Raw genomic sequence first — 10,960 nt, forward strand, 5'->3', positions numbered from 1 at the left:
TCCCCATCCTCAAGGTCCATGGGATTCCTTGGTACCTGGGGCGCCCATCTGTTGGGAGGATAAAGTGGGGGACCAGGAGCTTAGAAAGTTAATTTAGTTCTCTAATCTCCCCTCCCTGCCCCTGTCCCAGGATTGTTTGATGACTAACGGAACTGGGTCTATGGGGTACCTGGTGCCCTCCTGCAGGTTTTTCTGTAATATCTGCAATTGAAATGTTTGTGTCATTTTGTATATGATGCTGGGTACACACATGACTGTGTTGGTAGGTCCATGAAAGCTTGTTTGGGGGCCGTGTGCATCTCTGTGTATGACTGTGTATTTGGACTGTGCGTGTGTATTGTGTGGCTGTGCACTGGCAGGGCTCTGTGGGTCCATGGGACTGGTTGTTGGGTGGCTCCTGGGAGCTGTGTGTGTGGCACTCAACATGGCCATGTGCATCGGCGGCCCCTGTGCCTGCACCTGAGTTGAGGATCCTGTGAGTCCTGCTGGATGCATGCGTGCATCTCTCTCCCTCCGCAGCTGCTGGACCAGGAACTCCAACATGAACTACTGGCTCATTATCCGGCTGCCCATTCTCTTTGCCATTGGGGTGAGTGATGGTGTCAGGGATGGGAGTGGCAGCTATGATAGGGCTGGGTTGGTGCCCCCTGCCAATCCCCGGTCCCACCCCACAGGTGAACTTCCTCATCTTTGTTCGGGTCATCTGCATTGTGGTATCCAAACTGAAGGCCAATCTCATGTGCAAGACAGACATCAAATGCAGGTGATGTAACTGAGCTGGCTTTACTGAGGACCCTCAGCAAGTGCCCCTTTCCTTCCAGCAGAGAGAGAGAGAGAGATCCTGGGATGCTTAGCTTAGAGCCCTACACTACCCTCTTCTTCCACCCAGGCCTGGCCTGGGACCCCAAACCCTTGCTTTTGCCCTGTCTCTGGGCAGCCCCTGGACTTCTTGGGGTCTTGACCTCTATTCTTTCCCTCCAGGCAGCCTGTCCCAGGGTATTTGGGGTGGGAGAACATCCATGACCCAGAGATCAGGACTTGGTAGGAAGTGGGGAGGGTAGAGAAAGGGAAGAAGAGTCCATGGGAGAGGTCTGGAATGACTCGAGATCTCTGCCCTGCCCCTCAGACTTGCCAAGTCCACGCTGACACTCATCCCCCTGCTGGGGACTCATGAGGTCATCTTTGCCTTTGTGATGGACGAGCATGCCCGGGGGGCCCTGCGCTTCATCAAGCTGTTCACAGAGCTCTCCTTCACCTCCTTCCAGGTGACTTCATGCTCGGGGACAGTAAAGTCCTAGAGTGGGGGTGGGACAGACACCAGCCTACATCATGCAGATGGAAAAGGTGGGAAGACTGAGACCTGGAGGAGTGATCCCTGCCCAAAGTCACCTAGTTGGAGCAGAGCCAGAACTAGTATCCCCAGGTGTCCCAATACCCGGGCCAGTCTTCTCTGTAAGCACATGGGACAAGAAGCCTTCCTGGATGTAGCTCTGGGCACCAACCTGGCATTGCAGCTGCCATCTACTTGGTGGTGAGCACCCTGCCAGATGCTTTGCATGCATTGCGCATTCACCCCTCACAGAACCCAGGAGATGTGCAGGGTCGGCCTTGCTTCACAGAGGAGCCCCCGGGGATGTTAAAACCAGAGTTACGGTGTCACAGTTTCAAAGAGAAGAACTGATCCTCTCCACTAGCATCAGATGATGCTAAGGGGGTGCAAAAATACAAAAAAACTGGTCCCTGCCCCTCAAGAGCATCATGAGATGCCTGCACACATGTGGGCTCGTGTGTGTATATTTACATACATGTGCAGACATACAGAACACAATTCTGGAGCCCTGGGTCTCCTGCGTGAACAGATGGGACTGGGGTGGGGAATATTCTCCATGATCAGAGTTGTTGTACTTCACTGGATCAGGCCTCCTCAAGGAGAGGTTGGATGTAGGATCTCTACAGCTTCTGGGCAGCTTCTGAGCAGGGTCTCCTGGACCCCAAGGCACATGCCTGGGAGACCCATGGGGAGAGGCTAGCTGGGGCCTGTAGCCAGGCCTAGTCAGAGAGGTGCAACTCTGGTGTTCCTTCAGAAAGGAAATGAGAGGGAAGCCACTGCCCCATTCCTGGATCTGCGTGGGCCGCTGGATTTGGGGAGGAGGTTGTTGAGGATGGAGTCCCAAAGTGCTTCTGACCAGGGCCAGTCTGCAGGGCACCTCCCTCCTGCTTCCTCCCTCCTGATGTGACTCTTGTTTCCAGGGGCTGATGGTGGCCATCTTATACTGCTTTGTCAACAATGAGGTAAGCTCTGAGGATGGACGGTGGGGACCCTGGTGGGTGGGTACCATCAACCAGTCTGGAGTAGTACGATGGGGACTTCCATCGATCTTGTCAACTGAAACCCCCTACCCACCCCACTGAGGCACTAGGGTTGAGAAGCCATCTTGTCCACAGATTTGGTTTTCTGTGCATGGTCTCTCTCACACATGAACACACACACACACACGTACATGTACAGGCATACCCTAATGGCATGTGACCCTAGGGAAGACCCAGACTTATGTTAAGGGGATCCTGAATGACCCTCTTTGCTTGGTGGTTGTGACTGTCACTTACAAAGTGATTCAATACACACATACCCAAGCCACATGCTTGGGGCTTTAATAATCACTATCTCATTTAATTATGACCCCCCACATCCCTCAAAAAAAACCCTGCTAAAATTCTTATTTCATATTCCCATTTTTTATATATACGTGAGAACACTGAAGATCAGAAAGAGTCAGGAACCTGCCCTAGGTTTGGAAATAGTGGCACACATCGCTTCTTAACCTTTTGGCTAAGATGAAGTGTGGGAATAGTGGCATGGCAGAGCCAGGATTCAAATTAATTCTGCATTAAAGCAGAAAGTACCCCATTCTTCATACATACAGGCAAGAGCCCTGGCTCACTGTGGGGAAGGGGGTGGCTTTCTGGTGCTAGGATGGGAGAAGGGGGTTCTTGCTGGCCCCACACCCTCTCCTGCAAATGCCTGCAGGACAGCAGGCCTCCCTCCCATCCCCGAAATGGTCAGCTCCTGGGAGGAGGGCATGGCTGTGTTCGTGGGCACCTGGAAAAGGCTCCTTCCACCAAGGTACTCAGCTTTGGAATCCCAGAGCTCAGGGATCTTGGAGTCAGTACATTAATAGACTTGTCTTTTACTATGGGTGTGGGGGATGCAGAAAGGACAGTGGGTGGGGACCTGGGTGTTTCAAGGAGCTATGAGATGGCTCAAAGAAGCAATGTGATGCAGCAGAAAAGATGCCAGGATGCAGGCTTTGGCATCTTATTTGGTCTGATCTGGGCCCCATCACTTAATGAGCTGTGTGACTTTGCGTAAGTTACATACCCACTCTGAAACTTAGTTTGCTCATTTACAAAGTGGGGGTAATCCTGTGAGGATTAAGAAAGTCTGAAAAAGGTGAGAAAGGGGAACAGAGAACAAGTCCCTCCTTCAAGGTGGGATGCTGAAGGCCCATCCTAGCTCCTCACAGGTGCTGCTTGGCACGAAGAAACACACACCATTATCTCCAGATGCTCAGTAAGCCATCGCTATTAGATATCAGTATTTAGTGGTTCCCAGAGACGGGGCCTAAGGAATTTCAGAGGATGCCGTGCAAAGAAAATGAGGCTGGGTGAAAGGGAAGGGAGTGGAATGTTCCCCTGTCCCTGAGGCCTCCCCCTGCCTCTGCTAAACTGGCTACCTGTGGGAAGTGTGGCCCTCAGATCTCTAAATGGGAGGGAAACCACGGTTTCGTAAGTGCTTACTGTATATAAGGTGTTTAAAGTGTCTCATTACATCCAATGCTGTGCAGCAGATGGTATCCCCAATTCACAGCTAAGAATGTTAAGGATCAGCAAAATGAAATGAGTAGCCCTAATTCAATAGATAGAAGGTGGTAGAGCTAGTGGGCTGTGGCGGGGGCGAGATCCCACTTAATGCCTCAGGGCAGCAGGTGCTGGGGAGGTGAAGGCAGCACCAGGCAAAGAGTGGCCATAAATGGGATTCTGGCTGCTCCTGGGGCAGGTCTCAGAGGACCCAGCAGGCTCAGTTTGGAGGGTAGGGCAGGGAACAAGCTCTTGATCCACAGGAGGCAGCCCTGGTCCTCCTCCACTGCCATATCCTCAAAATGAATTTGTTTAAAACTGATGCAAACGAAGAAGCGCAAAAACCTAAGCTCTGTGGGTGGCCTTCCCTCCAGGAATGCTGTCAGCCAGCTGGGTGATGTGCTACCCAGCCCTGAGCTCTACTGCTTTCCATTCCAGCCCAGTGGTGATGGGGGCAAGACGGGGTGGCATGTATCCTGTGCAGGGATGAGGAGCAGAGGCCTGTGGGGAGAGACTGAGGCTCCCTCCTGCCATGTTGTCATCTCAGCCCCCCACGTCCCCGTTTCTCAATTCTCTATCCTCTGACACACTCACCGCAGCCCTACTAGCAGACACGTGTGCTTGGCTTCCCCGCCACCATTGTGAAGAGTCTCCTCTGACCCCTGGCTCCACTGCCTCTCCAGATTCCATCCTTCCAAGCCCAGTCATCTCATCACCTCCCTCCTCATGCACCACCTATGGCTGGCCTGCCTTTGTAAGGGAATAGTACTTCTTTGCCCTTGGAAAAGAACTTGATCCTGAATCACCAGAGTTGCGCCTCACTGACCAGGCCTGGCTACAGACCCCAGCTAGCATCTCCCCATTGATCTTCCAGGCTTGTGCCGTGGGGTCCAGGAGACGAACCTGTCTCCCTTCAGAGCACCACCCAGTTCCTTTAAACCCACCCTGAGACTCCTCATGCCCTGGCTGCTCCAGGCACAAGGACAGATACATCATTGTCACTGGGCCACAAAAGACACATGTGGCTCTGGGGCTGAGGCCTCTGTCCACAAGAGCTGTTCTGCAGACCCAGGGTTGCCACGGCAATGCCAGGTACTTGTGACCTGAGGAGAAAAGATGGCTTGAATATTGGTTCTGTGTGGCTGCCAAGGCCTGCACCAGCTGCTGGTGGGCGGGAGTGGGGACAGAGAGGGGGAGGCCCGAAGGTGGTTTTGCTGCAGCTTGTGCCTGAGAGCCACAGTGAGGTGACTCAGAGCCCTGAGTGCTGGTCCTGGCCCTGCCACTGCCAAGCTGTGTGATCTGGGGCAAGACATTTTGCCTCCCTTGCCTCTGTCTCCCCAGCTGTAAATGAAGGTGAATGAGCTTCCCAGTTCACCCCAAATCCTGAGGCTGGCATGGTGCCTGCTGGAAAGGGCGGTCAGGAGGGGTGTGCTGCACTGCAGAGGTCGAGGGCAGGGATTAAAATCCGATGGTGGAGGAGGAAGTGTGGTGGCCCAAGTGCCAGCCCGGGTGCTCTGGATCTGTGGTGTTGTCTTTGTGGGTTCATTTTCATAGCTGAGGAACAGAAGGAACCTGATGTGAGATGCTCATCTATTTATGTGTTCATTTATTTGGCTCATTTAAAACACATGTATTGAGCACCTGCTGTATGCTGGGCACTGTGCTAGGTTCAAGGATGCTGAGATGAAGAAGATGTGGTCCCAGCCCTCGAGGTGCTCCCAGGTGAGGGGGGAGGAGATGGACCAGGGACAAGCAGGACCGCAAGAGCCAAGCAGGCAGGAGGCCAGGGGTTAGGAGCCGGGCACTGGAATCAGGCCAGATCTAGGTTCAAATCCTGGCTGAGCGACCTGAGGAAATAAACACCTGCACCTCAGTTTCCTCATCTTTAAATGTGGAGCTACTTTGCAGGGTTGATGTGGAAGTTAACTAAGATAATCAATGGAAGATTCTGTGCATACAGTAAGTGCCCAATAAATATGGTGATTTTCAAGGACAATTGTGATTACAGGGGTCACAGCAGAGGTTCAGGAAAAGTGCTGAGGGAGATGGGGGCAGAAGGAGACACCGTGTGTCAGCACCCTGAGAAGTCCCATAGGTGTCCCTGAAACCTCTTTGGTCTCTGGTTTCCTGGAGGTGTGCCTCAGTTTACCATCTTTCCCCCCTTCTCCAGTGGAAGGGCTATGAAACAAGCCTGGCCTCCTGGCAGCTGCACAAGTTGGGGCCACCACTGGACTCAGGGCCCCCATCCCAGCTGTCAGCCTGCGCTCCCTTCACAAAGACTCAGCCGGGCAGGGAGCTGGCATACAACAGGGTGGCTGTAGGTGGTGTCTGCTCAGACTCCTTCCCTCCCCTACTCAAGCTTGGGTTCATGACGCTGCATGGGACACTGGCGTCATCCTGGCAGGCAGCCTCTGGGCCATCTCAACTCTACTCAGTGCAGAAAATGTTCTTTTAAGGGATGGCATGCAGCCATACCAGGCGTCTTGCTGGGCATAGCTGGATGGATGACAAAGGATGAGGAGAGGAGGGTTGTTTGCACAAGGGCTGGTGGGGAGATTGGCCCCTTATCCACAGCTGCTGGCATCTGGCTGTCTTGCTGACTTGGCCTAAAGGGAAGGGCGCAGACCCCAGACACTCCGGTGTAGGAATGGTGGGGACTTCAGAGAAGCTCTGGAAAGCAAATTTATGGGAACATCACCCAGAAGAGCAGTCCAGACCCCCCCAGGACTAGCTTGGCAGGTTGCAGCTAGGCCTCTCCAGGGACCAGAATCACTGGCCACCACAGGGAGCCACAGCATTGCCACAGACCCTCAAGGGATGGGGGCTCCACAGTGTTACTTGGATTTGTCTCTTTCTGCCCCAACAATCTGGCCCCCAAGCATCAGCCCTCCTGAGAGACTTTTCCTGATGGGGAGGCCAGAGCCCAGCACAACAGGGATCCCGGCTGACTGAGCTCCCCTGGGCTGCACCCGCATGGTCACTGCAGAGTCTCTCTGGATGGCATCAGTTGAGAAGCCCTCATTGGCTGCCCCTTCCTCCCTGCTGTTGCTCATCTCAGCTGCATTCCTTCCTTCCCTCCCTCCTCCCCTGTGAGGTGCTGGGGCCTGGAGGGAAGCCCTCAGGGAGTTTAGAAGGGTCTGCTGTGGACACCAGGAAGGCTGGGGGTTGCCGTCCCCCTTCTCAATCATCCAAGCTGAAACTGGGATGTGCGCTGTAAAGACGGAGTCTCTCTTCTCTCTCCCATCTCCTGTCTCCTTGCGTTTCACCCTCCCTCTCATTCTCTTCCGTTAAATAATACTGTGATGGATTGTAAAAGGTACTTAGCTGAATCACAGAGTTTAGAGATGGAAAAGACCAATTAGGTCATCAAGCTGATCTCTCTCCTGAGGAGATGCAGAAAATAGGAGACAACAATAAACAATTTTATTGGGATATTAATTTAGGCGCCCGAAGGCCTTGACTTGTGTCTCTTAATATAATGCAGTGGATTTCTTCCCTTCCCCACTAATGTAATAGTGGGGCCATTTTGTGAGCCGTTGGTTTGCATGATGGCTTTCGTTTCCCTCCTTTTCCCATGGAAGGTCCAGCTGGAATTTCGGAAGAGCTGGGAGCGCTGGCGGCTTGAGCACTTGCACATCCAGAGGGACAGCAGCATGAAGCCCCTCAAGTGTCCCACCAGCAGCCTGAGCAGCGGGGCCACGGCGGGCAGCAGCGTGTACACAGCCACTTGCCAGGCCTCCTGCAGCTGAGACTCCAGCGTCTGCCCTCCCTGGGGTCCTTGCTGCAGGCCGGGTGGCCAATCCAGGTGGGAGAGACACTCCCAGGGACAGGGGAAGGAAGGGACACACACATACACATACATCCTGCTTTCCCTCCCCAAACCCATCAGACAGGTAAATGGGCAGTGCCTCCTGGGACCACGGACACATTTTCTCCTAGGAGAAGCAGCCTCCTAATTTGATCACAGTGGCGAGAGGAGAGGAAAAACGATCGCTGTGAAAATGAGGAGGATTTCTTCTCGTGAAGCCACAGGCCCTTGGGGTTCCCCCAGACAGAGCCGCAAATCAACCCCAGACTCAGACTCAAGGTCAATGGCTTATTAGTGAAACTGGGGCTTGCAAGAGGAGGTGATTCTGAAAGTGGCTCTTCTAACCTCAGCCAAACCCAGAGCGGGAGCGACGGGAGCCTCCTCTGCTTGCATCACTTGGGGTCACCACCCTCCCCTGTCTTCTCTCAAAGTGAAGCTGTTTGTGTGTCTGGGTTGCTTATTTCCCTCGTCTTGCCCCCTCATCTCACTGCCCAGTTTCTTTTTGAGGGGCTTTGTTTGGGCCACTGCCAGCAGCCGTTTCTGGAAATGGCTGTAGGTGGTATTGAGAATGAGCATTGAGACGGTGCCCGCTTTTCCTCCAGGTATTTGAGTTGTTTTGGTGCCTGCCTCTGCCATGCCCAGAGAATCAGGGCAGGCTTGCCACCGGAGAGCCCAGTCCTGGGGTATGAGCTCCCAAGTCTGTTTTAAAGACGCTCAAGAATCCTCTGAGTTTCATCTAGGGACACGTTAGGAATGTCCAGACTGTGGGTGTAGATTGCCTGCCACTTCCAGGAGCCCAGAGGGCCAAGAGAGACATTGCCTCCACCTCTCCTCGGAAATACTTTCTCTGTGGCCACACTCTGTCTCTTGAGAATTTGGATACACTCTCTAGCTTTAGGGGATGTGACCATGAAGAGACTCTCTTAGGGAAACCAATAGTCCCCATCATCACCATGGAGGCTCCCCCTGCCTTTGAAATTCCCCCACTTGGGAGCTTGTATGTACTTCATTCACTTTTCTTTATTGCTGTGAATAGTCTGTGTGCACAATGGGCAATTCTGACTTCTTCCATCTAGTGGAAATGAGCGAAATCATGGTTGTAGTGATGTCGTTTGGGAGACTGCAGTAGTAATTGATTTGACCCACTCACACTTGGAGCTAATTAAGGTTTGCCCTGCCTGCAGCCTCCCCCACAAATAATGAACAGCAGAAAGGCTGGACGGGGACACCTGTCAATCCTGCCCCCAGCCATGGTGAGGAAGCCCCAAGCCATGGTGACACACAGCAGCACTGCAGATACCCAGACAGACGGCCATCCTGGAGAGGCTGGCAAGGAGATTGTGGCTGCGAAGGAAGTTTCTGGAGCAAGAGAGAGCTCGCTCTTGGGAGTCAGGACCTCCGGGGAGAGCAGAGGGTTCCGACGGTTTCCTTTATGAGTCAGTCTCTCCCTCCCTTTTAAATGATGGGAACCCTCCCCAAAACCTTACCCCAGACACATTTTCCTGTGCCCCTCAGAGAGGCATGTGATGTGCAAGGAAAATAATAGGATATAAAACACATCAGGCAGAAAATTTCGTATACTTCAGCCTCAGTGAATTGTTGTCTATGTTATTAGGAAAGTTGAACCTCGGGCTAAAGAAAGGAATTGTGTGGATGGCTGCCTTGACTGAGACAATATGGGCAGCGGGACATTCCTGCTTCCCCAGAACAAGGGCAGGCTTCCCAATGGCACCCCTTATTTGCTGTCTCTTCGTGAGGGTGGGCACCAGTGGGTTGATGTGGGAAACAGTTCTGGTGCAAGTGTTTTAAGTTTTAGATAAACTGAGGATTTTGAGAATCATTATTACATTACATAGCAACAAAGAAACAGATTGATGTAATCTGTGTGAAATAAATTGCTGAGGAGAGGGATTGTAGGGAAGAAATTGCTTAGTTAGGCACCTGGGAAGCTCAAATCATTTAGTTTAAACTGTAAGTAGAGTTGCCTTCCCAGCTGGAACTGGTGATTCCTGATTTCAGAAGGCTCGTCAGACCCCCACACCCAAGCCTTTTAACGCAGAGGAAGTTTTTCCTTCATGAATACATACAAGATACCGAACTGAAGAAATCTTTTCTTTGCTCCAACCCCTGCTCCCTCCGCCCCCCAAAGCTATTAATAGTCATTCAAATGGCACTGCACTCTTTCCAAGCTTTCCTAAGCTAAATATGGCTCCAACAGTTCTGGGAACTATCGAATGCAATGTACTCTGAAATTCCACCAGCTGTTTACATGCCTGATGCCTAATGCCATATGCCTGGAGCTTGCTGAGAACTCTCTCGGCTGCCTCTGTCCTGGGGTACTATTGCTGACCAGCAGGGTGTAGGCGCTGCTTTTGTTTGAGCTTTGTAGCCGCAAGGTCTGATGGCTGTTGTGAACAGCAGCTGACTTCAGCACTCTGGCCAGCTTCCTCAAACTTGTTAAGGGCTTGCATTTTGTCAACTTTTCTTTGCCATTTCAGTCTTTCAAGCAGCTGAATCACAGAACGGAAACAAACCACCTACATTGCAAAGTTCCTTCCCTTTAAAATGAGTTTCTGGATTGCAGGGATGATTTTTGATTGTCTTAGTGTGCCTCATGCTGTAGACCACATCGTTGGAGCTCTGGGAGACTCCGAGCAGAGAAAGACCTTGGTGATCCCCCCTGGCCCGATCTACAGGATTCAGGAATGAGGCTTGCAGAGGTGGCTTGCCCAAGGTCACAACACTAGAGGGTGGTTGAGCTAGGCCAGGACCCAGACAAGTGCTTGTCTCTCCGTCTAGTGAGGCCTCTGGGAAGGATAGGTGAAAACTATAAATAGCTGTTTAAGATACTCTAAGTAAAAGTCAGTGGTGTTATCTGGAGTTTCTACTGAAGAGGAAATACAGCAGCAAAGGTAGACTCATCAGATGGTGAAAGTGTCATCCCCTTTGAAATTTATACTGGTGAGAGGAGGGGAAGGATGTGCTTTCCTATTTTTACTCTGGTACTTCATTCATCCTTGTCTTAAACTTAAGAAATGAAATGCATCAAGGGACACATATGCATAGAAACAGCAGGTGAGCCATTTTGGATGGCAATTCCAGCACTCTTTTAATGGATTGGCTAATTTTTTCTCTGATGCCTCTGTGTTTGAAAAGTTGTATTGACAGTCACACAGAGTGTACTAAAATAATCTAAAAGGTCTTGAACCTCCCCTTTACCTCTTTAGAACTCTCTGAATTTGGAGATAGCTAGCAAACGGCAACTGTAGCCTAGCAAAGGTGGCACAGCACCAC

The 10,960-nt window shown here is 51.9% G+C and overlaps 1 protein-coding gene across 4 annotated transcripts in view; it reads left to right on the top strand.

Annotated features, from left to right (window-relative positions):
• The window catches only part of GLP1R (glucagon like peptide 1 receptor), a 39,240-nt gene extending 29,467 nt beyond the window's left edge, over window positions 1-9,773 (top strand). For 2 of the 4 annotated variants that reach the window (XM_063632308.1, XM_063632307.1), the window contains exons 9-13: window positions 520-589; window positions 675-763; window positions 1,127-1,265; window positions 2,251-2,292; window positions 7,440-9,773. In XM_063632308.1, the coding sequence (XP_063488378.1) occupies window positions 520-589; window positions 675-763; window positions 1,127-1,265; window positions 2,251-2,292; window positions 7,440-7,607 (508 nt within the window). In that variant the 3' untranslated portion in view covers window positions 7,608-9,773. Of the gene's footprint in view, window positions 1-519; window positions 590-674; window positions 764-1,126; window positions 1,266-2,250; window positions 2,293-4,457; window positions 7,297-7,439 lie in introns of those variants that run through there. The other 2 variants (XR_010119057.1, XM_063632309.1) reach the window with 2 other exon arrangements.
• The last annotated feature ends 1,187 nt before the right edge of the window (window positions 9,774-10,960 follow it).

The sequence above is a fragment of the Symphalangus syndactylus genome, chromosome 23 (assembly GCF_028878055.3).
Source record: "Symphalangus syndactylus isolate Jambi chromosome 23, NHGRI_mSymSyn1-v2.1_pri, whole genome shotgun sequence".
Classification (NCBI taxonomy): Eukaryota; Metazoa; Chordata; class Mammalia; order Primates; family Hylobatidae; genus Symphalangus; species Symphalangus syndactylus.